The 27137-nt window shown below is 40.5% G+C and overlaps 1 protein-coding gene across 1 annotated transcript in view; it reads right to left on the bottom strand.

The window, feature by feature from the left end:
• ppargc1b (peroxisome proliferator-activated receptor gamma, coactivator 1 beta) overlaps positions 1-27137 on the bottom strand; it is a 214899-nt gene that overhangs the window by 14198 nt on the left and 173564 nt on the right. The window contains exons 4-11 of the mRNA XM_028812910.2: positions 24395-24517; positions 23292-24246; positions 22899-22944; positions 16058-16122; positions 9602-10172; positions 9285-9336; positions 5859-5977; positions 4188-4324 (exon numbers count right to left, since the gene is read on the bottom strand). Of these exons, the coding sequence (XP_028668743.1) occupies positions 4188-4324; positions 5859-5977; positions 9285-9336; positions 9602-10172; positions 16058-16122; positions 22899-22944; positions 23292-24246; positions 24395-24517 (2068 nt within the window). The remainder of the gene's footprint in view (positions 1-4187; positions 4325-5858; positions 5978-9284; positions 9337-9601; positions 10173-16057; positions 16123-22898; positions 22945-23291; positions 24247-24394; positions 24518-27137) is intronic.

Consider the following 27137-nt stretch of genomic DNA (forward strand, 5'->3'; position numbering starts at 1 on the left):
ACTATTGTTACTATACTAAACGAGACTGCAGCTAAGAGTTTTACTGTGAAGCGTCCATATGACAATAAACTTGAAATTTACCTCAGATGTTCTTCAAAACCTTCAAATGAACGGTTCACATACACGTAAACGACACCTTAAACAAGAGATGTCAAACTCAAACTCTGGAGGCCCACAGTGGCTACGAACAACTTTCTTAACACATTGGCACCACATCCCCGACGGTAATTTACGAGGTAACTCGTGGTGTCCATCTATAATATTTAAATATAATATTATTTAATTTAATATCTAATATTTAGCAGACAAAAACGAGTACATTTATGGGTAACACGTGTAAATAGAGGGCAGCAGGCATCTGACAAAAAGAAGGAAAAATCAGTGTGGCATTACAGAACAATGTCAGTTATTAGCTATATTTTAGACAACATTTATTTTCACAGAAATAATTTCAATATGTAGAACCACAACTATCTGAATATCTTGCAGTAATTAGCATCTCACCGGTATGAGTATCATATGAAAACTGCAACATTCAATTGTAACGATTTGTGCAAAATCTAATTTGTTAGACCTGACCGAGATATCGTGTTGGCTGGCATACACAATTTTCTGTTTTGTGTGCGATGGAACTGAAATATATATATATATATTTAGAGAAACTAAATTTTTATTGTGAGTTTTGCATAATGACAAAATTTAGCATATTAAAATAATACCCTGATTACTCTTTGGCATCAGGAACAAATTCACTTGTTTTCACTGAGGCAGTCAAATAGTAAGAAATTAGAGCTTCTAATGGAACGGATATTCCTTGCCTTAATTTTAATTGACTTAAAATTTATAATCCTTTTTACTTAATCAGCAACCAATCAGCAATGAAATGCAAACTTTTTAGGAAGTAAAAATGTTAGGTTTGAATACACAATGGGAGGTCTGAAAATCGATAGTACACCTTATGAGAAGGATTTAGGAGTCGTAGTGGACTCTACGCTATCAACTGACAGACAGAAGCCATTAAGAAGACTAACAGAACGTTAGATTATATAGCGCCTTGATGTGTGGAGTACAAGACCAAAGAGGTTCTGCTTTATAAACACACTGGTGAGGCCTCATCTGGAGTACTGGGTGCAGTTTTGGTCTCCAGCGCTAGAAAAGGTCCAGAGAAGAGCGACTAGGCTGAGTCCAGGGCTACAAGGGATGAATTATGAAGAAAGATTAAAAGTCTTCTTTTCCTTAAACTGAAAAGCTTTAAGAGGAGACATGATTGAAGAGTTTAAAATTAAGAAGGGAATTAGTACAGTGGATAGAGACTGTAATTTTAAAATGAGTTCATCAAGAACACAGGGACACAGTTGAAAACCAAAGACACATGCAATAAGCGACCAAGTAGTGTGGTAGACAGTAGAACTTTACAGACTTTCAAAACTCAACTTCCTGATACCCATGATACCAAAAACATTGATATTTTGATGGTCTGTGTGTGTCCGTCTGTCTGTGTGTCACAGTTTCTTGGGCTAAAATGGCTGGATGGAAAAAATACTAAACTCGAAACTTAATCCTGTTATGAGATGACGATGTGCTGATTAGTTTTTGAGCCAAATCGTGCAAGAGAAAGAGACAATCTACAACAGGGGTCCTCAATCACAGTCCTGGTGGTCCGCAGTGGCTGCAGGTTTTTGTTCAAACCCGGTTGTTTAATTAGAAAGCAGTTCTTACCAATAGTTTAATTTCATGGCTTGTTAGTGTTTTAACTCTGCTATGTCAGGTCATTCTCATATCCTAGATTTTCTTCCCCTTTCTAAGGATATCATCCACATGATTGAAGGCTAAAATGGAGGAGTAATTCTCAGTCCTTCACTTTTTTCTCTTCACTTTCCTCCCACGTATTTAATTAAATCCAATCGTTCATGATAAATACATAAAGGTGTAAATGGTAACAAGCTAAATGGAGAAATGCTGCTCTCTTTTGTCATTTGTATGTTATTGCAAATTAGGAGCAATTAAAAACTAAGAATACAGCTGTTTTTGACTAAAATAAGCAATGAGAGTTCAAAATCTTAATAAGCGAGACAACTAAAGTGAAGCAGAAGTGTTACTTGAGCAGTAAGTGCTTCTTATTAAGCAACTGGGTTGGAACAAAAATCTGCAGCCACTGCAGCCCTCCAGGACCGTGATTGAGGACCCCTGCTCTAGAAGAACCTCAAATACCGTAATTCTGCAATTAATTATGTTCTTGTCAATTGCTGTTGTAATGACTTGATTTATGATCAGAAAGATCAACATCAGAACAGTAAATAATTACTGAAATGTGATAGAATAGTTTGGGTAACTTGGTTCCTGGGGTGCAAAGCCTACTGAAGGTCACGTCTGAATTTTTTTTTTGGTGTCCGATGTCACACGTGTTCATAGGGGACAGCTGAAGAGCTCTAGGGACTGTAATTTTACCGCCGCTCCAGGGGCTTTTCTCTTCCTTCTTCCGCAGACCGGATGACTGATGGCTATAACACCTCTGATGTCACTTCCATGTCCATCCACCTGGACCCGCCTCTTCCTACCTGGAAGTACTGTAAACCTGAAGCTCTGCCATCTTTGGTAGTTCAGTCTGAACTTGCATCTGAAAATCATTTCTACAACTTATTGCGTGTTTTTTGTTTATGAGTTTTATGCAGGGTTTCCCAGGCTGGTACCCCAACTCTTTATCGTTGATTTGTCCTTCTCTTACAGCACATTCAAGCTCATTAGCTGCCATCTCCCAAACTTAGTTTTTAATCAAATAAAGTCCCTTCTCTGTGGTTGTACTCTCTTTTTATATTATTTAGGATGGAAAAAGCAGCACATTACTGTGAGATCCTACATTGCTTATCATGGATGACATTGATTTTGGCTTTTTAGTGGTTATCAGGCATCCACGTTAAAGATGTGTGCTATGAATGATGGAACTGTAAAAGTAATAGGAAAACATATAAAAGTTAATTACAATTACATAAGGTTAAAAGCAATGTTTATGATGCTGAGTCGTACTCCATTAGCTGTGTATAAATGTAGCGACAGTCTTAATCACTTTTTTACCAGATGTGTTATTTTTCAATCAATAATGACACAATGTCCTCACACGTCCTACTTAACTCTAGATGGATAATCAATTATTTGGTATTTCCCAGAAGCTAATTTCTCCTTTTCAGCATCAGGTAATATGTTTCTATAATGAAGATGGGATTGCCTAGCCAAATATGACAGTGTCTTTGATATTGAAGAAGCCAGTGAAGGGCGTTCCTTTAACTCTCCACCCCATAGGCGCTGTAAGAAGCCGCACACGGATTTCAGCATCATCGAAAAATGTGAAAAGAGATGAAACAGTGCATGACAAACAAGGACATATTGTCATTAGATTGGTTTTGTTCAGACATGACCCACATTTTCTACATTTTGGATCACAACCAAGACCTCCCAAGCATAACGTCCTAAAAATCTTTTTTTTTTCTTTTGCTGGTACCTGAGGATACCTGACCTGATGCAGGACTCTACCACAACTGGATCTGGTCCCCCTGGTCCTTGAATTGGACTGGGTGGGTTTGCCAATGTTTAGTCTCACAGAGCCAGCCCTATAATACATCTTGCTTAAAAGTGGGTGGGACAACTGGACGGCTCTCTGAGTGTCACATTTCTAAACCAATCCGATGCCTTATAGAAGTGGCACTCAGATTGGGGGCGGTGATTTTGAACTGCAAAGAGTAGAGGTGCTCTTGTTAACCTGATCCGACAGACAGCAAGGTTATGATTACAATAAACTGTCTAGAGCCAAAAAGCCACCTAAAAAGACCCCTAATTAAACATATAAATGGGGGCCACATGTGTGGAAAATAAAAACAATATCTGTGGGCGGAGCCTTTTTAGCATCGATATTCGCTACAAACCTTTCAAGCAGGTTGTCCCCTGACATGTGTTCTCATTCGAGCATCGTGTATGTCTTGCAAGACTAGCCATTGTTACGTTATAAAATTGAAATGTATCGTTTATTCAAGCAATGTATGCAGCAGGTGGTCTAGAAAGACAATAATGTTAAATGTTACTAAATTGGGCTAAAATTTGGGTGGGGGGCGTTTACAGGAAGGTCATAGATAGGCAAAAAGTCACGGAGTCAAATGCAATTAAAAGAAACCCCCAGTTTTGAAGCATCTACTTACCCAGGTCAATGTAGCGTTTTCTACAGAACTTTCTCAAACCCCCAAAGCTTATCTGGAAAGGGGTTTCCCGTTTCTTTTGTTGTGTCTGTGAGTCTTGTGTGCCATTGGGCGTGGAGCCAGCTTGTCGACATCGCTCTCTGGAGAAGTCGGAAAAAGAGAGGAAACAAGTTTAGTTTATTCACTGGTTTTTATTTCTCAAGATGGAAGCCCTTTCTATAAAACAAAAGCAGACGTCAATGCCAGGGCCTCAGCTCCTGCCGTATACTTAATATTAATTTATCAGATGGTTACTGTGAGTTCATTTAACAACTCATACGAGTGTCAGACAGACTGCATTTGTGAACTGATGCTGAACTAACGTTTTGGATGATGTGTAATAATTAGATTTGATTGGCTACTATTAATCCAATGAGGAAATTCAGATGCATACAACAGCAGAAACAAGAATACAGACTCACGTGACAAATAATACAATCATTTAAACAGTTAATAGATACATAAATTAAAATAAACAAATGTATACTGTGCAGATATTTCAAAATTAACTTAAAGAGTACGTCGGGAGGAAACATTGAATTGCCTGATAGCAGTGGGCAGAAAAATGCGTGAAAAAATGATGTGACGGAGCAAACTAGAATACAGTGGAACCTCGGTTCATGAACGTCTCTGAACACGTACAAATCGGGTTACGTCCAAAAAGTTTGTCAAACTTTTGCATCTGTTCACGACCACACATTCGGTATACGAACAAGCCAGTTTCCCTTTCGGTTTGTGTGCACCAATGATTTCCACACGTGTTCAGTCTCTCCCTGTGCAGCGAGAGAGACAAACAGACAGACACACACACACACACGAGACAGACACACACATGCGCGAGAGAGAGGGCTGGCCACATAAGGCCGAGAAGGCAGTTAAAGGGCTTGTTTTTAAAGTAAACAGATTCCAGCATTGTTTTAACCTCGTTGTATTTAATGAAGACTTTTTCTATTGGATTTTAGCCTCCACTTCACTTCTGTTTACAGCGATCGGTTACTTTTTTTGGTTGTTTATCAAATGACGGATTTTTCAAATGTTCATTTTTTTCCCTGTGCTTAAAACTCATTAAAAAAAAGTGTTTTTAGCGAGCTGTTCATAGTGCTATATCACAGACTTTTGCAGTGTTAGTTTTCTCTGTTATTCAATGTTTTTACATTTAGTTTACTATTACGCTGTGCATTCTATGGTATATTTAACTATATCTGCGCTTAAAAATCTTTAAAAAAATATATTTACATACAGTTCATACAGTCTGGAACAGATTAATTGTATTTACATACAATCTTATGGGGAAAATTACTTCGGGTCACGACCAAATCGGGTTACGACCAGAGTTTTGGAACGAATTACGGTTGTGACCCGAGGTTCCACTGTATTCTTCATTTGGTAATTTATGGTCTTAAGAGTGTCAAAAGAAAAACTGATAAAAATTAAGTTGTACAGAAGGTTTATGTATAAAATGGCCACAATGTCAGAAAAATATAAAATTCTGTACAAAGCCATTGAACATGTTTTAAGAAGTCGGTCAGTGAGTTTGCAGGCAGTCTGACACTTGTATAAAAATGGAGCATGTCGATAAAATAAATGAAAGAAATGAGGAAAAAAAACAAAACAAAAACAAACAGCACCACGTACTTGTCTTTCACAGTGACCTTGCGCTCTTTAGGCTCTCCATGCGCCTCAAATCGATGCCAAAGTGCAGACTCCTTGACATTGCTTCGCAAGTTATGCACGTAGAGCATGTGACGCTCATTCTGAGGAGCAAAACAGAAGATACTGTAAGTCTATGTCGTAATTAGAAAATGCTTTGAAAAGTAAATTAAATAATAATGGACTGGGAGGCCTACTGTTAGAATGAGCTAGTTGTATGCTGTTTATATTGCATGCGTTTCCATAATAAATGTACAGACTCTCAGTAACGACCAATGGCAAATATTAAGGCATAATATCTCAGTGTTAAGAGCAACAGAACAATCTAAGCAATGATGTTAAAGACACATTAAAACACAGCATTTGATCCCATTGGAGCACAAGAGTACTTTCTGGAAGTCGTTTCTTTTACAATATTGTAGTCATCCCACACGTGTTTGAGACGTTGTGAGCTTACGACTATATACACGACAACTGAATTATGTCACACGGCTAATTCAACATTTTTTTCATGGACGGTATGTTATCGTTTGCTGTTGACCCCCCGGCGGGTCTCCACTGAAACCCATGGTATCTGTTCTCCATGAATAAATTCAATGTTTTTTCGGGCATTGCTACAAATAATACAGGGTAGGTAACAGATACAAAAACGATAATTTCACGGTGGAGTATTCCTTTAACTTTCATTTCAGTTCAGGGCATGGAATGCAGAACCAGGGTGCCAGCCCTACTTAGGCTATTATTAATAATGAACCAGCGATTTGAGCGAGACTGAATTTGTTTTGCTTTGCAAAAAGAATTGTGAAACTTGCCTTTTTGTGACCAGTTGTGCTGCTGAGCCAATATAAAGTATATTGTTTTTTTCCCCTCTCTCTATACAACCTTGTAGTGGTGCCGAGGAGGGGTCCACACTTTCCATCAGCCAGCAGAAGTGCACTGGGGTTGATGGGAGGCCGTCTGCTCAGTGTGCCGTGCACAAAGTTTGAAAGGGAAGTGCAGAGAGTTTTTTCCCCAGCTATATTGTGCTGGATGACCTCTTGTCTGCACAAGTAGGCCTTTTTGTCTCATCGTGGCTTGTCGTTAGTCATACTGAATTTCCAAAAAAACACTATTCCCCTGTTTATTTTCATCTGCAGCCTTTTCTGAGAAAAAGGGGTGTGCGGCATTGCTAAACCCTTAAAGAGCAATCTGTCTTTCTTTTTGCCCCCAAAAAGCTGTTATCTCCAAAAAAAACTGCACGTCAAAGACCTTTTAGCGTCCATTTCGCAGAACTGTATGCCAAGAGAAACCAACTGCCCTCGACTCCCAATCATATTTTGTGATGCTATATTTTAGTATGGTATGTATGGAGTGAGATTCGGGTGGCTAAAAAGGACTGATAACGTCACATTTTCTATCAAAGCACAGCTTTACATTTTTACAGAGTCAGTGCCAATGTACACCCCATTTGCACACATAAGAAACATAGTGAGAAAAAGGTCAAATAAATCACAAAGTATGCAATAAGGCCAAGTCACGATGAAACAAAATGAAGTACAATTTTTTTTTTTCTATAAGGCATGGTGAGTAGCCCTTGTTCAGTAGATGATCGAAAGAGAATGGCTGAGAATGCCGTGTCTGAGTGAGTAAAACTAATCTGGAAATGTTTCTTACTGGTACTCAAATCCATTTGATGATCTAATTTTAGGGTTTGATGTCAATACAGCATTGCGATCTGTAGCAATTTTAAATCAACTTTGAATGAATCCCCTTTGAAACATCTTAATAACATTACTGAATACTGCGACTTGTTTTGAAGTGCAGCAATCTTTGAGACACACACAGACACCCCCCGGAGCCCCCTACTATAGACGCTTTCTATGGTCTACTGTATAATATTAATGTAATAAGTGCTGTCTACTGCCAGGGTCCTGTCAGTGTTTAGATGCCCACAACAAAGATTTCTTAATATACAAGTACAGTAAATGGCCAGAGATTCTGCTCCCGCTGATTTGCTTATACGCTAATATAAAAGTGTAACCCGTTTCATGGCACTCGAAGTCTCATCTCGCCTATTTGCAGATAAGGTCCTCACTGCGGGCCACGAGTTAAGGTGGGGACGGAAATCATGGGATTGTATTTGCAGCCATGTGCAGCAGAAAAAAAAAATTCACAGAGTCCTATTGAGCACGAATGACATGTGAGATCGAATAATAATATTTCTGTGTTACCCTTAGATGTCTGGGGCTGCATGCACAGTACACTGAATTGATCAACGAGTGCCAAGAGGGCCGAGTAAGCCGTGGAAGCCCATTCATGTTTGGGGTCAAGTCTTGTAATTGTTCCCCACGAATGCGTAATATCCAGTAAGTGCAGGTCTCATTATGTCCCTGCTCGTTGTACACACTGCCTGTTGCTATTACTGACTGGATGGTTTAGTGAGGTCCTCGTTATCAACCCTGCTGTAGTCACTCGTGGCATCTAGAAGATGATCACACTGGACTCAAGGGGAAGTAAAGGTTGCAACAGGGTTTCTATAGGTGAAACGGTGGAATGATCATTACAGAGCCTTGAGGGGCGAGAGCAGACCCGACCCCGGCTCCCCTCCGGCTGACACCCCGACAGACCCTAACCCCACGTTTCCCACAGGATCAGGGCTTCAGTCTCCAGGTTTTCTGTATCCGTGGGGTTTATCAAGAACATAACTTCTGCCGAATATGTGAACTGACTGTATTTGTAGCTACCGTATATAGTGACTGACAGTGCATTTATTTATATGACAATCCTTTCCATTTTTACCATTCTCTGACTTATATTGACTGATTTCATCGTTATACATTCTGCATACAGTAATTTTTATTTTCCATCTATCCATTAGTAATCCTGTTTATGCAGATCAACGATTTAGGTAGCCAGAGCTTATCCTGGCATCAATGGGTACATTTGGGGGGACCAACCTATTCTCTGGGTTTTAAATTGTCTGGTAGTAAATTTATTTAAATCCAATTAAAAAAGCATTTAATTTTACAAACTGAATCATACTCTTGTACTTCTCACCAGACCCGGTAAAAAATTTAAATCTTTATTTCGGCATAGAAGCAACTGCAGCTTCATAATCAATATGGTAGGTGTGACTCTAACACACAGGATCTTATTATATGGCGCTTACTGTACATGCTGTACTCCAATGACCCAACTGTCCATTTGGGTCTTAATGCCAGATGATGGGAGCGTTGGAGCCTGATCCTAGCGACAGCACGCTACAGGCAGGACGTCACTTCAGAATAGGACAAAGTCCAGGACACAGTAAACACGTCTATTAACCTGACAGCATGTGTTCAGACTACTTATTTAGATAAGCACACAGCCCTTGTAATAGTGCACCATGGGCACACAGCCCTGCTTCCACATTTGGTTTACTTTTTCACTTACATTGGTCTTGTTTCTTTGTTTTTCCACATGACAGGTCTCTGAATTCTCACAGCTAAGGAGATTAGAAAGCAAAATGTTATTAATATTTTAGGAGTTTAACCTTCAGCAACAAAATAAATCAACTTATAAATAACAATATTCCCATGCTAAGCACACCTACTGCAAAACAGACACAGCTTTATGAAAATGCCTGGAGCCTAACAGATCACACTTTAATAATGGAGACTATACACCACTAGCTGAGCCACTGCAATGTCCTTAGATGACTAAGAAGAGAGGTTTGCATGAAACATAAAATGTGCCTCATGTGTCATTACCTGAAGGCTTGTCGACCACTTGGAGATCGAGACTGACAACACACTGTAGAACTTCCAGAGACTTGTGCCCGTGATGATCGTAGGTAAGGCTCCCTGGTGTTTCTGAGGGACAGAGCCAGGGGTGATCCTGAGCGGGACAGTAATTTGTTGCTCTTATTCCTCAGGCTTGGCTGGCATGGGTGCAATTTCTCAGGAAGTGGACTACACTGCCACTGGGGCCCACTGTTAAGGCCTTTCTCATTCTCATGTGTGCAGCCGCCAGGCAGGGTGGTAACAGACAATCGCTTGTGTCGCTCCCCTGCACTCTGCAAGCAGTAGTCGTGATCTCCAAAAATACGCTGAACGGTCTGGCCACTGCCTTCTTGTCGCTGGTCTTCTTTTTCAGACATCGTACCTGTTCGGCACAGCTCTGCATACAGTTCAGTTTGCTCCAGAATCTTCCTTGACTGTGACCGTAACCCACTCCCTACTGTCAGCCAAGAACCTTTTTGAGGGCAGTCGTTTTTCACCTCTGGTTTAAAAAGGTCATCATCTACTGTTTTGTGAGGTGGAGTTGTTGGTGGTGTGAGGCCTGAAAAGAAGTAAAAACAGAAAAAAAATCACATGCTTTAAAATATAAATACAAAGAAAATATATATATAAAACATATAATGTATCTAGTAGAGATGCATGCTGACTAGGAATGGGTTCTTTAAGAACAGCAACCCCATTGAAAACACAGGGTGAGTCAAAGTTATGTTAACACTAATGGATTCTGTTTCTTCTGCAGACAGATGTACACCATGGCTGACACATTAACACTAGAGCAAAGAAGAGTGGTGGCAAGGTTGCAATTCAATGTATGGTGAAGGAGCTCATGTATAGCAGGAAAGGTCATGATATCAGTGACCTGAATGACAGAATATGGACTGTGGTTATCATCTATTCCCCACATAATGTGTGTCCGGGCTTTAAATGGTTTTGTTGCTCGTTGGTTTTTGTGTGTTGATCATGATGGCGAACAGGTTGAGACATTCCTGTAAATCATCTTGCACATATGAAGTATGTTTCTGCCATTCAAATGTTAACATAATTTTGACTCACCTTGTATAAAACCCCACTCCCCAGTCTTGATGACTTGTTATATCAATGCCAACTTAAATCTCCTGAAAAAGGAGCTGAAGGAACCCCATGGAGCAGCACAACGTCAGTCTGGGGCCTCCGACAATCATCTGTGTTCCTTCTGAAGAGCAGAATGTATTGTCCAGGGCATGGCAGTCAGTTCTGAAGAGATTTTTAAGGAACCACATGCTAATTTGATTGTACACTCCACTCCTGCATATATTCACTTTCTTCTTCGGTAACATCTAATTGGTCACCTTCAAAAATATGCCTTACTTCAGCGGTTCTCAAACTGTGGTCCGCGGACCCCCGACCGTAGGGGGTCCGCAGAAAGGGTGAAAATTGCTTACAATTAATAACTTCTTCGCTAAACACCATTTTATCCAATCGGATAATGCGAATAATAATCAACTCGCCCCTCACTACTGTTGATATTCTATATATAGTATATATATATATATATATATATATATATATATATATATATATATATATATATATATATATATATATATATATATGTCTATTACGAACTATTCTATGATGACGTCATTAGAGACGCAGCCTGTAATCGTGCACATCCATCCATTATCCAACACGCTATATCCTAACCACAGGGTCACAGGGGTCTGCTGGAGCCAATCCCAGCCAACACAAGGCGCAAGGCAGGAAACAAACCCCAGGCAGGGCACAGTTTATGATTAATTATTAAGTTATACAGTGGTAATTCTTGCTTGTTAAATTGTTTTTCGTACGCCCAACTAACGTATGGATAAATATTTGAAGCGTAAGCGGATATCTGAAGAAGAGCATGGGGGTAATGGAAATAGTGGCGATGAACTGAGACATGATGCCGAAAGAGAGTCCGCACCGCGTAAGGCAAAATTACGTAAATATGATCCTGAATATTTACAATTCGGATTTATACCGTACAAAGACAACAGTGATCAGCCACAATGTGTCATTTGTTTAAACGTGCTGTCGAACGAAAGTTTGAAACCTGCTAAACTGAAGCGCCATCTTGTAACAAAGCATAATGAACTAAAAGACAAACCCGTTGATTTCTTCAAACGTCGAGCAGAAGTGTATGCAAATCAGCAGAAAATTATTAGCACTGCGACAACAGTGAATGAAAAAGCTCTTAAGGCTTCGTATATTATGGCAATGCGAATAGCTTAGAGCAAAAAAAGCACACACGGTTGCGGAGAGTTTGATTATGCCAGCGGCTTTAGAAATATGCGAGATAATGTTAGGAAAAGAAAGCAGCCGAAAATTACTGTCTATACCAGTATCAAACGATACCATCAGAAGGCGAATTTGCGACATGTCCAATGACATCCAATTACAATTGGTTGAGCGCCTACAAAGCAGTACATTTGCCATACAGTTGGACGAAAGTACCGATATTGCAGGCCAAGCGCAGTTACTCGTCTACGTTAGATATTGCGGCAATCCTCCAAATACCGGTCCCAAATTATTTAACAACTGTTTTCCTATCGAGTGGACAATACTACACTGAAAGCCGCGAAAAAATATTTATTGCAAGACAATATTTGTATATTGATATATATATATATAAGAAATATATGTATTTCCAATATTTTGTATTAATTCCAGCACAACAGCTGCAACGTCTCTTAATGGTAAAAGTAGTTATTATAATTCACTATGGTGTCCCAGCTGGTCAGACCCTCAAACAACATCACATGTTTCGACTTCATGTCATACAGCCAGAAGTACATCATCATTATTATCTTGTCAGATGTCATGATGCAACCGATATTTTTAAATAAGTAAGCTGGTTATAACTAACCATATTGCTCCCGCTCCTAAATATTGTTCACTCCATAGGAAAACAGTTGTTAAATAATTTGGGACCGGTATTCGGAGGATTGCCGATATTGCTTTGACAATGATGTGGTCGAGGACTTTCTGTTCTGCAAACCTGTGCCACTTAGAACGACAGGTGAAGATTTATTTGCAATGCTAAATGATTTCTTCATTGCTAACAAGCTTGAGTGGTCCAGCTGTATTGGAATTTGTACGGACGGAGCTGCAGCAATGACAGGTCATAAAAGTGGGGTTGTTGCACGCGTACGAACTGTTTCTCCGAATATTATTTCCACACATTGCATGATTCATCTTGCTAGTAAGAATTTAAATGAATCCTTCGGTGAAGTGCTAAATACATGCATTAAACTAGTTAATTGGATAAAGTGCAGACCGTTGAATGGACGACGGTTTGCTGCACTGTGCGAAGAAAGCGGCTCAGATCATCGACATCTGCTGCTACACACAGAGGTTCGCTGGTTGTCACGCGGAAAGGTACTTCAACGTGTCTTCGAGCTTCGCGGTGAACTGGCATCATTTTTGATGGACAAAAACTCAGAGCTGGTGAAGTTTGTTTCAGATAATGTATGGCTTGCAAAATTGGCTTACCTGGCTGATATCTTTTGTCAACTTAATGCACTTAACACATCACTGCAAGGCAGAGATTCAAGCATGTTGAAAACAACAGACAAGATAACTGCCTTCAAGAAAAAGTTGAGAATATGGAAGACACGAGTACAAAATAAAAGCTGTGATATGTTTGAACTGTTAACTGAATTTCTGAATGAAAACAATATGGCCATTGATAACTTGGCAACAGATATCTTTGACCATTTGTCGGCGATGGAAGAATACTTTGACAGGTACTTTCCAACAGATAACATTGCAGATTATGACTGGATCAGAAATCCATTCAGTTGTCAGCTTACCAACTTGACCGGGAAGGAAGAACAACAGCTGGCTGAATTGTCTAGTGACAGAAGTCTCAAACTTACATTTCAAGAACAAACACTGACCGCGTTTTGGTGCAACGTTAGGAACGAGTATACGCTTTTAGCTGAGAGAGCATTGACTGTGCTGGTCCCATTTGCAACTACCTACCAGTGCGAAGCATCATTCTCAGCATTAGCTGTGATAAAATCTAAGTTTAGATCACGTCTCCAGGTGGAAGATGACATTCGAGTGTGTCTATCAAAAATCTCACCAAGGATAGACCTTCTCTGCCGACAAAAGCAAGCCCACACATCTCATTAGTTTCTATGAGTATTAGAGTCTAATGTAATTGTATTTGTAATACATTTGAACATATTAAATAATTAAAACGTTTACCACTGGTAGGGAGCCGTAAAATTAATAGTCTTACTCTTCATTATTGAATGAACAATGTTGTATTGTAGTTATGCAGTATGAGTATTAAGCATTAAATATTGTAGTTGTTTTGCATTTTTTGTTTTTGCTAAGCAGGCTTTAGTCCTGTGACTGTCGTGTGACACTGTATCATTGACTGTCAATAGTTAGTGTTGTTATGATATGACTACAAAGAATGCTTTATTTTATAAAGTCGGCTTCAGATAAAAGAAGTTTACACTTTATGCCTATGGCTATGCTATTATAATTTGGGTTGACAAATCCGGCCGCATCAGGGGTCCGCGAATATTGTATGGCTTGTAAAGGGGTCCCAGGACTGAAAAAGTTTGAGAACCCCTGCCTTACTTGATGCTTTTATTCCAAGGGTAAGCTGAGAATATGCACTGGATGACCAAAGTGTGTAGGAGATTAGGGCTCTGTGCACAGTCAAACTGGAACAGAAGAGGGCCTTCCACAAATTGCTGCCACATACAGGTAGACTGAGGTGCACAATTTCTAAAATGCTTTGGTATGTTGTAGCTTTACCAGTAGCCTTCACTGGAACCCAAGGACCAGACCCAAACCCTAAAACATAGCCCCAAACCATTATCCATCCTCCACCAAAAATACAGTAGGGACTACGCAGTCCACAAGGTAGCGTTCTCCAGGCATCTGCCAAACCCAGATTCATCCAGCTGACTGCCAGATAGTGAAGTGTGATTCATCACTCCACAGTCCAATGGCGGTGTGCTTTACACCACTCCAGCCAACTCTTGGCATTGCACATAGTGATTTTAGGCTTGTGTGCAGTTACTCGGCCATGGAAACCCATTTCATGAAGCTCTCGACACACAGTTCTTCTGCTGATGCCGCTTCCACAGGCAGTCTGGAATTGTTTTGTGAGTGATTCAACAGAGGATAGGCGGTTTTTATACACTTCAGCACTCAGTGGCCCTGCTCTTGTGTTTACATGGTCTACCACCTCATGGCTGAACTTTTGTTGTTCCTAGATGCATCCACTTCACAGTAATAGTCCTTACAGTTGACCGGGGCAGGTATGGCAGAGCAGAAATTTCACATACTGATTTGTGACAAAGGTGGCATCCTATGACAGTGCCACGTTTAGAGTCACTGTGCTCTTCAGTACAACCCAATGTTTGAGACTGCATGGCTATGATCTTGATTATGCCCCTGCTCTGTATTCGGCAAGAAAATTCTCAACAACATCTTTGAATGCCTTCCATGCTACTCCCTCCGGCCCCAGTAGCAGATCTTTGAACTACTTGTCATTGATGACGTGTTTGAGTTATGGACCAACAAAAATGCTTTCCTTAACCCTGGCATCAGTTATTTGTGGAAACATTCCTCTTAAACACTTTCCTTGGTCATCACTTTCACAGACTCGTCAGTCCAAGATTTTGTTAGGTCCAAAAGTGGCTTATGGGCTGCACTTTTCTGCCCCAGAACCAAATGCTTATGGATTGCTAGTTGTATTTAATGTAATGAGACTCTTTATCACGGCTGTTCCCAGCAGTCCTTGGTATATCCGAGTTGCAGGGCCATTGCTTTTATATCACCACAGACGTTCCAGTTGTAGTTTTGTACTACGTATATATAATTAGAATATGAGAAGAAATCATAAACATAGGCGATTACAATATAATGGTTTAGGAACATTTAATGGTGCTTTTTTGCGATCAACAGGCCGAAATTCATAAGAGCAAAACCATTGTTGTTCTGCGTTAGCTCTCCGCTTTTCAGAGTTTATCATTTTAAAAGGTGGACGACCACTTTTGTATTGCAATTAACAAAACCAAATATCATCTTTCCTATGATCATATAAAAGGCAAATGTTCACATCTTAATTTTTCACCTTCATTTACTAACTGAGTCTCAGTAAGCCCTGCTGCTGGACCACCCTTAAGTCGGCACTTTGTTAAATGAGTGCCATTCAAAGGCTTTTATAAAAGGATTCCAAATGTCTCACAATGCCGCAATGGCACAAAAGTCTATTGTGGCACGTTACAATAAGCAGGAGCTCAAGACCATGACTCAGTTGAACAATACCAAGGCAGTTCTGCAGCACGACTGTTACGTTTGGGTGACAGTGAAAAGCAGGCGAGTTCACAGCCAAGTGCTCATTTTCTAGTAGCAGGAAATAAGCATCCTTCAACTTACCAGCTGTTCCACACAATTCCACACTCAGTGTCTGCTCATAGTGTTTGCTGGGGAAGGCAGTGTCTCTAAATGAAGGAGATTAAAAAGCAAAAACAGAATATTAACTGTCATTATAAATGAAAAATATAACAGGCAATTTAAGATATTACTCTACGGCATATATTTTCAGGTAACAGCAGCTGTAAAATGAAATACAGAACAGCATAATGGATTTATTTTTTCATCTTCTATCTCTATTCCCCCTGCAGCCACCCCCAAAGATCTCTATTCATCCATCATTCTTTCGAACTTGTCTTTCAGTGGACAGGTACGAATGGGTTCTCAGTTGAAAGTTGGCCTCTCTCAAGCACACACTCACGCTCGCCCCTAAAGACGTATTTGAAAATGGCTAAACATACATGTGAATACACGTGCAAACTTCACACCAGCCATAAGCATGACATGAGTCGAACGCAGGGCCCTGGAGCTTCAAGGGCTAACATATTAAACATGGTGCCAGTGTGCCTGTGGTGTGTGAATGGATTTGGGAGCTGTGAAAGACCACTGTTATGTTTCAGCTAGGGTTCCCCTTTGGCTTGTGTTCAAAATGTTTCATTTATATCTATTTTATTCATTTTTTATGCTAACATTGCTGATTATTTAGTCTCTGTATGTCAATGTGTTTGGTTTTAATGTGCCATGTGCTTTTGTGGGTGATCCTCCAAAAGACATGACCACCTGCCCATCACACAGTCCTCTGTGGTTCACTGAACGTGCTGGAGCGTGGCGAGTATCTTTTGTGATTTTTTCTGTCTTTGCTTTTTATTAATTTTCCAGATTTTCTTCTGTTCTCTGGATCTGTTTATTAGGACGTTGTTTGATTCAAAATTACCCGTTTCAGGCAACTCCTTTTGCCTTGTGTGCTCTTCCAAGCTTCACTGTTAACAGAGCATTTCTTTTTAAATAAATATTTTTATTTATAAAGATTCTATGCCCTTTCCATTGATAGCCAGGGTTTGACAGTTTTTTCCCCTCTAGTAGGCATTTTAAATAATTTTTGGGACTTTGTGTTTAGGAACTCTCTAGTTGACTATAGCTTCCAAGTTCACATTGACTACTAAGTTAATCTTTTGTGTTTTTTTTCTGTGCTATTTCTATATTTCAATCTTTTGTTCATTTCTTTCGAGTATTCTTTGGAACTGTCTATACTGGGACATTGCTTCAAGACTGCATATTGCAAGCAACTCCTTTTGTCTTTTGTGTTCTTCAGAACTTCACTGTTAACACTGCATTTTCGTGAAAATAAATATTTTTATTTATAAAGTTTCTACGCTTGAATTTTCATTTCTAGGCAGGGTTTGATCAAGGCCTTACCCCTCTAGTGTTGCCACTTTGAGTAATTTCTGCCACTTTGTGTTTAGGAACTCTTTAGTTCACAACAGTTTCCACGTTCACATAGACACTGAAACAAATCTGATGAAAAGCACGCCACAAACACAACACATTAATTAAAGAGACGTTACATATGCTGGGTAGGCACACGATTTCATGTGAAGGGTTAACTTTAACCACTTGCTGGGAAACTACTGCTGCCTTTCACTCAAACAAACCACGAATGTAGAAGAACTTTTAGAAGACTCTGCACGAACACCTTTAGGATTGTGTCCATATTACTGATTGCGTTTTCATTATTTAAAGGAATACTCAAGCCAAAAATGGCATATTTTTATATATGTTACTTAGCCCATGTGGTTATAGCGATTAAGTTTTTTTTTTCAGTTCTGCATGAAAACATGAGATTAAAAGTTTTTCTCGGCCATCACTACAACAGCATCGGGAGCCCCTGGGCAAAGTAATGCACTTGGGCCCCTACCAGCCTACCACAAACTACACACCTACTCTCAAGAATTAAAGTCTAAATAGTTGATAGAGTTAAACATATATTTATTAGTGCAGTACTTTAAATAAAACAGATTTTAAGCAATAAGAAAACCTGCCATAAATCAAAGATTCATTAACATAAATATCCAAACAATCTAACAAGTTTTGAAGAACACAGATTTCAGCCTCTAGACAGGTTAGTAATATAAATAATACAGCATATTTGGTTGGGGTATTCTTTAACAAATGTAGTAAAGATATACAAGAAATGGTTAAATGAGACACGTTTTAAAACCAGTCACACACACACACAGGTCCTCTGCATGATATCCTCTGCACCTACACTTGGACTTTAGGCTGGCAAAGAGACCAGGTGGTCAGTGTAGCACTAGGACAGCTTCAGCTCAGTTTTCAAGTAGATGGATGGACTGGTGGTTTCAGAAACCGAATGACTACAATACCCATTACTCAAAAAATAAATAAATACAAATCTGAACCCAAAAACTATGGATATCTTGCTAAAGAGAGTAGATATGCTTAATAATAAATAATCATACAGCATAAAAAGAAAATGCTAAGAACTGTAACATTTATATCAGTTATACATACCAGTAGACAATCAGTCAGGGAAATCTGAAAGTAGTACAAAGTCTTTAAATTACAGACAACGGCTCCAAATATTTGTTTCAGACTCCAAGAAAAGAACCAATAAAGAACTGGAGTGGTCCGTCAGCTGCTCCCAAGGTGCTGTGTGTCTTGAGCCAGCCATTCGCCAGACAGCCAAGAAGTCTCAAACTTAAGAGAGCTTGTGAGGAAGACACCCACTACAGCGGAACAGCCTGCGCTTTTCCCCGCTGGTCATTCGAGGTAATGCTGTACTGAGATGGCCTACCCCAGTCCTCTGGAGACCGATACAAAGATATGGACCTGTGATCTGGAATTGAAACACTCTGCGCTGCATTCACATGTGATTGTCTGTTTATGTATAATTGTTATTAAAAGAACCAATCCTAGTAAGATAATGTTAAATTCACATCAGTGTTTGCTTTATTCTAACGGAATGTTACTTCTGGATAACTAATGAAAGGTTTTATAAGCTCGCGTGGTAATGAACACTCCTGGCATGGCTTAAATTCTCACACGCCACAAGACAGATGAGAGCGTTTGCTTGCAAACAGAAAGGTGTCGAGGCATGAGGGTTTCTCGCCGTATGTTATATCGTATGCACTAGCATAACTACTAATGTAGTTCCTGACTTATGTCATGTTTATAAAGAAACTTAAGATTTAAGCCTGAAACTGAAACATCAGACAAGAATGTTTTCTTTGTGTTATCAATTATTCTTTTCAATTTATTTGAACTGTTTTTCTTTTTAATTTTTTTGTGATCAATTTTTTATTGAAATATAAAACAAATATTTTAAAGGAGAACATCATCCATTCTGATAGGAATTGAAATAAAAAAAAGCAAAAGAAGTATATGAAGTGCAAATGTAACGCAAATTTTAATGGAAAGTTTTAACAGCGAGGAGCAGCAGCAACATGCGTGTGCCAGCATCTCCTCCCTGAGTCTATGTTGAATATAAAATAGAGTCTATATTAAAATAAAATAGAACCGCATGCTTGGTGCCCACTCTCTACAAAACCACCATATAACATGACCCAACCCTGCTACATTAAAATTAATAGCAACAACAAAAAGAATAAAGGAGCCCATGAGGCCCAGCCAGTGATTAGGGTGGCCGCCAGGACGTGAGCCCACCCGTGCTCGGACCAGCTATACCCTGTCTGCCCGTTTTTTAATATAAGAGCAAGATCCCCTATTCAACTTCACCGCTGACAACTCCAAAATGATCAGGTTAAGAAAGGAAGTCTTCCAGACAGAAAAAGAAAAAGAATCAGGAGTTTTCCAGAAAGGGTCCAGGGCAATTTTGGCAGTGACTGTCCGTAATGCAAATACTGTAGCCTCTGCTGGAAACGAAAAATGAAGTGAGGGAAAGTCTAAAAGTAGAGAAATGTGGGGAGGCAACAGGGATGCTAATAGAGAGAAAATAAGACACTCCAGACAAAAAGTAAACACAATTGAAGAGGCTCAAAACATATGCATACATGAACCTGGGGTGTTCTGGGAGCAAAAGTGTCAATTTGGGTCAGATGAGAATCCCCATGCATATCATTTACGAGTTGGGGGCATATAGTCAGTGAACAACTTTAAATGGAGTCTGTTGATGGTTAGGATTCCTTGAAACCAATGAGAAATTTTTGTTCTGAATGTCACTAAACTTCAAAATGAAGATACAGTATGTGGACCGAGGAATATTTGTGTTCCGTGTCAATATCAATGTTCAAAACTTTCCAATAGCTGCAGAATTTTAGAAACCTCAACGAAAAGGTGACTGCAGTTACAGATCTTGTACTGTGTTTGAATATTTATTTGGAAGCACATCTACTCTCCTTTGCATTATACCAGAAAGTGAATGGTCAGACCAATTAATTATTCATTGTCTTCTTTAACGGGGAAAAAAAAAAAGTGCACCATATTTGAACGCTGCAGAACATGAGAGAACAGCCGCCCACTCATGGACACACTCGCAGCAGTACACTAGTCTATCTAAAAAAACCATCACGCTACATGCTTGTGACAGCAGAAGAAGAGGTAAAATTAGCTCCTTGGCTGAAGTATTCAATTAAAGGCGAAAATGATTTATTACTCTTTTTAATGACTTCACATTTACTGATAAACCACAGTCTGTCATGGCAGCAAATCCTAAAATTACACCCACACCTTGAAAGCCAACATCAGTCTGTCACAGGGTACAACAATCCACTGCTGTGACCCCGATTAACCACACAGCATCCCACACCACAAACACAACTGCTACTTGTAGACACAGAAGATCGGCTCCAAAAAGACTTGATAGCTTTTCAAAACCAGAAGATACTGCCAGCATAATAAACTCAATAACCATGCTGGTCTTCTTCCTAAGCATCCTGCTCTTCAAGGGTCTCATTTATAAAATTTTGCATGGATTTGAGTGTGAAAATATGCAAACATCCAAAAAACAGGAAATTGCATCCACCAAAAATACAAATCTGATTTATAAACCCTGGGGTACACACATTTCAGGGCAATTTACCTTTATAAACTGCAATTATCTTGTTAATGCGTGTGCATGAACCCACCTCTAACTCCGCTGGATGCCACCCAGAAACAGCCATACATGGACTATGCTAATGAACCTCATACATATGCAATCACGATGCTGCAGTAGGCCATTGGCTGACAGAGCAGCCTCCCTCTCGATGCATTGAGACCCCACCACCTGAATTCAAGAGTATCTGGCTGTGCTCCACAAGTGAGCACGCAAGAACATGCGCAGTACTACAGGACCTCTCGTCTGTGTTCTGCGGGTCGAGGAATGGCATAACATAATGGCACATTTATAGACATGATTATTGATACAATGAATAGTAAAGGCCATAATAAACATTGAGGGTTCAGGCAGTTACGTTACCATTAAGCCAGCCAGTGCGTGGAGCACCATCATGTCTTCTAAAGCTACTTAGCCTTAAAATAAATAAATCACAGGTTGACCCAGGCCACCGAGCCATGACATTTGTCACTCTCATCTTGGTATCGCAGATGGCTTGTGTGTTAATGGGATGTCCCCACTTATGGTTAACAAAAGCAGCTTCAAACTCGCTAGGTGCCCTTATTGCAATATGAGTGCAGTAAATTGCTCCAGTTATGTTAGGAGAACTGGACACTGCTGAAAATTGCCGTTAATGTTTTATATATGTAAACCCACACCAAAAGAAAACTGAATGTAGCACTTCTCTGGTCAGTTAATGGCTTCTGGCACAGTGGGCATGATGGAGTTTGGCTGACTGACCTCTCGGCCAGTTTCCTGAGAAGTGGCAACAGGTAGCTGATATAAACTGATGAATAACCAAAAAATGTTTTTCAGTGCAAATACGTGGCATTGGCCGTCTTAACAGGAAACTACAATGGAGTCTATATGTCATTTTCAACACTTTTAAGGTTTAATATGCTTGTCACGTCAACACACTTCGTACCAAAGGCTCAGTGATATGAATTGTTTCGCTGGTTTGGCTGCATCTCCCTATTTGATCCATGGTGTCATCATTTCCAATTCCCCCAAAATGCTGCACATGGATGGGTCAGAGTTTCCACAAATATACATAAATCCTTTGTCAAGTTTTCTTTTATAAAACCCCACGTTTGCAGGGAAAGCTGTGTGCGCACATTTCAAGCCTCTTTTTAAGCAAACACAAGTTTCATAAATCTGACCCCAGGTGAGTGATGTCCTCCTACACTCCCAAATCCAATTCCCCTGGTTGAGGTGGAAAGGCTGGGAGGTCTTCTGGCCCACCAGAGGTGCAACAAAGAAGCACGGCTGGGTTAGAAGGAGCTTTACAATGACAGGGGAAACCCTTCACCGTATCTCCCTCCAGCGGCCCTGAGAAACCCAAACGAGGAGCCCATGGAGCTCCAGTGGGTGTCCAAAGGGGGGCACTGCCTGATGGATGCTGCCAGCCAGTCTACTAAGGTAATATCTTGCATAGCCTCCACACCACCATTCTGTCATTCTGACATGAAAACTGGAGAAGGTTACATCAACCATCCTGTCTGGGATGCCAGCCAAACCGTTCTCCTGATATTTAATCCATTAGATTAATTCACAAATTAGCTAGAATAAAAGTTAGCTGCCATACTGATCCTCCCACAAGCCAGGATTAGAAGCCACTGATACTGAACAGCACTTGTCAACATATCAATAAAAACAGGAAGAATTACTTCACGGTATGTAGCTTAAGGGCAGACCAGACTGTATGTAAAGATCGTGATTTTCATAAGAGTGTGAAGGGGAAAAAAAATGTCAAGACCTGCCCTTGCCATCACTAACCTTTACAAAAAAATGAACATGTTTATGATAACAGACATACAAAAGGTCACCTACCCCTCATGTTTGGAGGTCAATGGAAGAGTCAAGGAGGCGCGCTTCTCTGTAGGCAAGAAAGACAGAAAAAGGAAAAGTGTTATTAAATGAGTTACTAAGCATGTGATTCTACTCAGCAGTGCTTTGACATTTTTAATCTGCTCATTCGTGGAGGTGCTGCTCAATGATGCCAACTTCCTTCACTAAATTTTCTAGTCCTGATTCTTAGTGGACAGACAAATCATGAATAAATCTCTGAATAAGATGGTATAGATTTGTGGAAATGGTTTACTTAGCTAAATGAAAACATTATAAAGTGTGCTTTAGCTCCTATATATCAGGTAGTGTAAGATTGTGGTTTAAATCAAGCTGACGCTTTATACAAAGAAATGTTAAAACACCAGTAACGCTTACCGCTTAAAATTGCTGAGGTGTCATTAAGAGCCATGCTTTCAGGTTCCTTCTCAACCAAGGAGCCATGCTTTGGACCTTCTGGCACCTTGGAATGCAGACAGCTGGCCTTCACTGGCGCCGGCTCCTTCCTTTGATTTCCAGTGGTGGCTTTATCACCCTTGAGTCTTCCCAACGCTCTGCGAGGCTTTTTGGCAAAGCGTCCAGGACAGGACAGCAGTCTTCTAGAGCGTCTAACCGAATAGGAATCTCCTTCTGCTTCCTTTCCAGGTTCTGTAGTTTGTTTCTGAACCTCTCGCTCCCCTCCCTCTTCCGTTATGCTCAAGACCGAGTCCCTGGCATGGCCTACTTTTGCTGGTTGCGACTCTGCCTTGCTGAGCTGCTCTCTTCTCACAGTGAGCTGAGGTAGACCCTGTTTGGGAGAGCCAGGGGTGGCGTAGGGAGGGCTGCAGATTCTGTAAGGCTTAGAGACGTCAAATGACGTACCAGTCTCTAAAAGCTCCCTGAGGACAGAATGTGAATCAACTGGTCTGATTTGAGCATATCTTGTCCGATGAAGGCCACCGCCTTCTGAACGCTTAACCGACTTCAACCATGTAGGTTCTGCTGGTGTTGTCCTGGAGGGAAGGCAATCCGACTGAGCCAAGGCTGCACCATCACGCTCCTCCTTCCTGTTGGGGTTAGGGTGTTTGCGGGTGGGAAGGCAGTAGGGGTGCATGTACCTGATCAGATTTACCACAGAATCCAGCTCCTCTGCTGTCTGAAACTGCAGTCCACATGGAGAGGGGGGGATCTCGGCCTCACTCAAGGACTCCTCCTCAGAATCACTTGCACCATCACTACATGGCGAGGGCGGCTCTTCAGCCTCAGGCGAGGAAGTAAGGTGTCGGTGGAGCTCTGTACACTGGCGACTAGGTGGCAGGAAGACTTTGGACTTTCTCTCGTAGCTGCCATTGAACTGTGGACACAAAATGCACATTAGGATGCAGAATTGTCAATAAAGGCGACTGAATCTGAACAATGCAAACGGATGCAAAGGTGAGGGCAACACAAGATATTAGGGAAAAAGGGGGGATGTTAATTTGACAAAACAGAAAAGCTGTCACCTTTACTGTAGGCCGTGAATATCTAGATTTGACACTTCTGTTGCCATGGCAATGAATGCTGCCTTGTCTGTGCGTATCATAATTGAGAGGCACATTGAAAGAAGCCAAAAGCAGTTTCTTCAGCTGTGAAGAGAATTTTGGGAACAACTGTAATTCACACATAATGGACAATTTACGTGAAAGCAACTCAATAAAACAGTTTAGGCTTTTTACACTGCTTAGTAGAAGCCCTTTAAAAACAGAAGATAAAAGGCAACCGGAGTAAGGGTAAGCAGCTCCACAGTCTTAAGATGGCTATGGTGGTAACAGTATCAGGTCTGAGTAAAGTTACTTGTACCCTTTTAGATTTTGTAATTTGTACAGTTCCTCATTGTGTAATTTTAAGGTATACAGATATTTCTAGCAAGGACCCAAGTTAACAAGTTATGGAGCTTTTAAAACTGCCAGGTAGTACAAAAAAAGTCAAAATGACAGCCACTAAAATTTGTCTGTAATGTAAAGGGCTGGGAAAAATCTGTGAGAAATTTCATTTATGACTCTATTTGCACATGTATATCATGTATATACTGTACGTATGTATATATTATGTACCTTATATATTATACATACACTGCATACCTAGTATATTTAATGCATATTGTACTATACAGTAATCCCTCCTCCATCGCGGGGGTTGCGTTCCAGAGCCACCCGCGAAATAAGAAAATCCACCAAGTAGAAACCATATGTTTATATGGTTATTTTTATATTGTCATGCTTGGGTCACAGATTTGCGCAGAAACACAGGAGGTTGTAGAGAGACAGGAACGTTATTCAAACACTGCAAACAAACATTTGTCTCTTTTTCAAAAGTTTAAACTGTGCTCCATGACAAGACAGAGATGACAGTTCCGTCTCACAATTAAAAGAATGCAGACATATCTTCCTCTTCAAAGGAGTGCGTGTCAGGAGCAGAGAATGTCAGAGAGAGAGACAGAAAAGCAAACAAATCAATAGGGCTGTTTGGCTTTTAAGTATGCGAAGCACCGCCGGTACAAAGCTGTTGAAGGCGGCAGCTCACACCCCCTCCGTCAGGAGCAGACAAAGAGAGAGAGAGGGAGAGTTTGTTTTTCAATCAAAAATCAATACGTGCCCTTCGAGCTTTTAAGTATGTGAAGCACAGTGCAGCATGTCGCTTCACGAAGCAGCTGCACAGAAGGTAGCAACGTGAAGATAATCTTTCATCATTTTTAGACGAGCGTCCGTATCGTCTAGGTGTGCGAACAGCCCCCCTGCTCACACCCCCTACGTCAGGATCACAGATAGTCAGCGCAAGAGAGAGAGAGAAAAGTAAGTTGGGTAGCTTCTCAGCCATCTGCCAATAATATCCCTTGTATGAAATCAACTGGGCAAACCAACTGAGGAAGCATGTACCAGAAATTAAAAGACCCATTGTCCGCAGAAATCCGCGAACCAGCAAAAAATCCGCGATATATATATTTAAATATGCTTACATAAAAAATCCGCGATAGAGTGAAGCCGCGAAAGGCGAAGCGCGATATAGCGAGGGATCACTGTATATATTTAATGTATATAGTGAAGGGGTGTGCCAGAATGCATCTATAAATAAAGAAAAACTTAATGATTATTTCCACACTGGAAAGCAAAGAAGGTAAGACACTCAATATTTCAGCTACATACAAAGCTAATATGTTGTGTCTGTTACATTCTTACCTGTTCAGCATGAAAAATAATTATAACCTTTTTTACTCTTTATGCTGCATATATACGGAGTATACACACACACACACACACACACATATACAGTATAAAGTATATACACCAGTCAGCCACAACATTAAAACCATCTGCCTAATATTGTATGTGCCACCAAAACATCTCTGATCTGTCAAAGCACAGACTCCACGAGACCTCTGAAGGTGTCCTGTGGTGTCTGCAGCAGATCCTTTAGAACCTGTAAGTTGTGAGGTGTTGTCTCCATGGCTCAGACGTGTTTTTCCAGCAAGTATCATAGATGCTCGATTGGACTGAGATCTGGGGAATTTGAAAGTCAAGACAACACCTTGAACTTGTTGTCATGTTCCTCAAACCATTCCTGAACTATTTTTGCAGTGTGTGCAGGGCGCATTAACCTGCTGAAAGAGGCCACTGCCTTCAGGGAATACCGATGCCATGAAGGGATACAGGTGGTCTGCAGTAATCTTTACGTAGGTGATACCTTGTCAAAGTAAAAACCACATGAATGCTAGGGCTCAAGGTTTCCCAGCAGAACACTGCCCAGAGCATCACACCGCTACCATCAGCTTGCCTTCTTCCCATAGTACATCCTGATACTGTCTCTTCCTGAGGTAAACAATACATACACAATCGGCCATCAACATGATATAAAATATTATATATATAAAAATTGCTTCATCCTGGGTATGACGTTAATCTGCATCCAGCCCTGCAAGCAAGGAAAACTTGGGGGTTGGTGGCAGGATTGGCACTCTAGCCACCATCAAAAACCTCACACTGTTCCAGTGCAGTGCTGTTATGTCACCCGCTGCACTCAGGTCCCAGTCCAGGGGGTTCGTTATGTGATGGGTGGTCCAGTTCTAACACACACTTGCTCATTGTAGGCACTTCTAGCGGTGCTCAGAGGTCAGCACTGGCATTCTTGACCGGTCTGTGGTTATTACGCCCCATACACAGCAAACTGCGATGCACAGTGTGTTCTGCCACCTTTCTCTTATGGTCAGCA

Source organism: Erpetoichthys calabaricus, chromosome 11, assembly GCF_900747795.2.
Source record: "Erpetoichthys calabaricus chromosome 11, fErpCal1.3, whole genome shotgun sequence".
NCBI classification, from domain to species: Eukaryota; Metazoa; Chordata; class Cladistia; order Polypteriformes; family Polypteridae; genus Erpetoichthys; species Erpetoichthys calabaricus.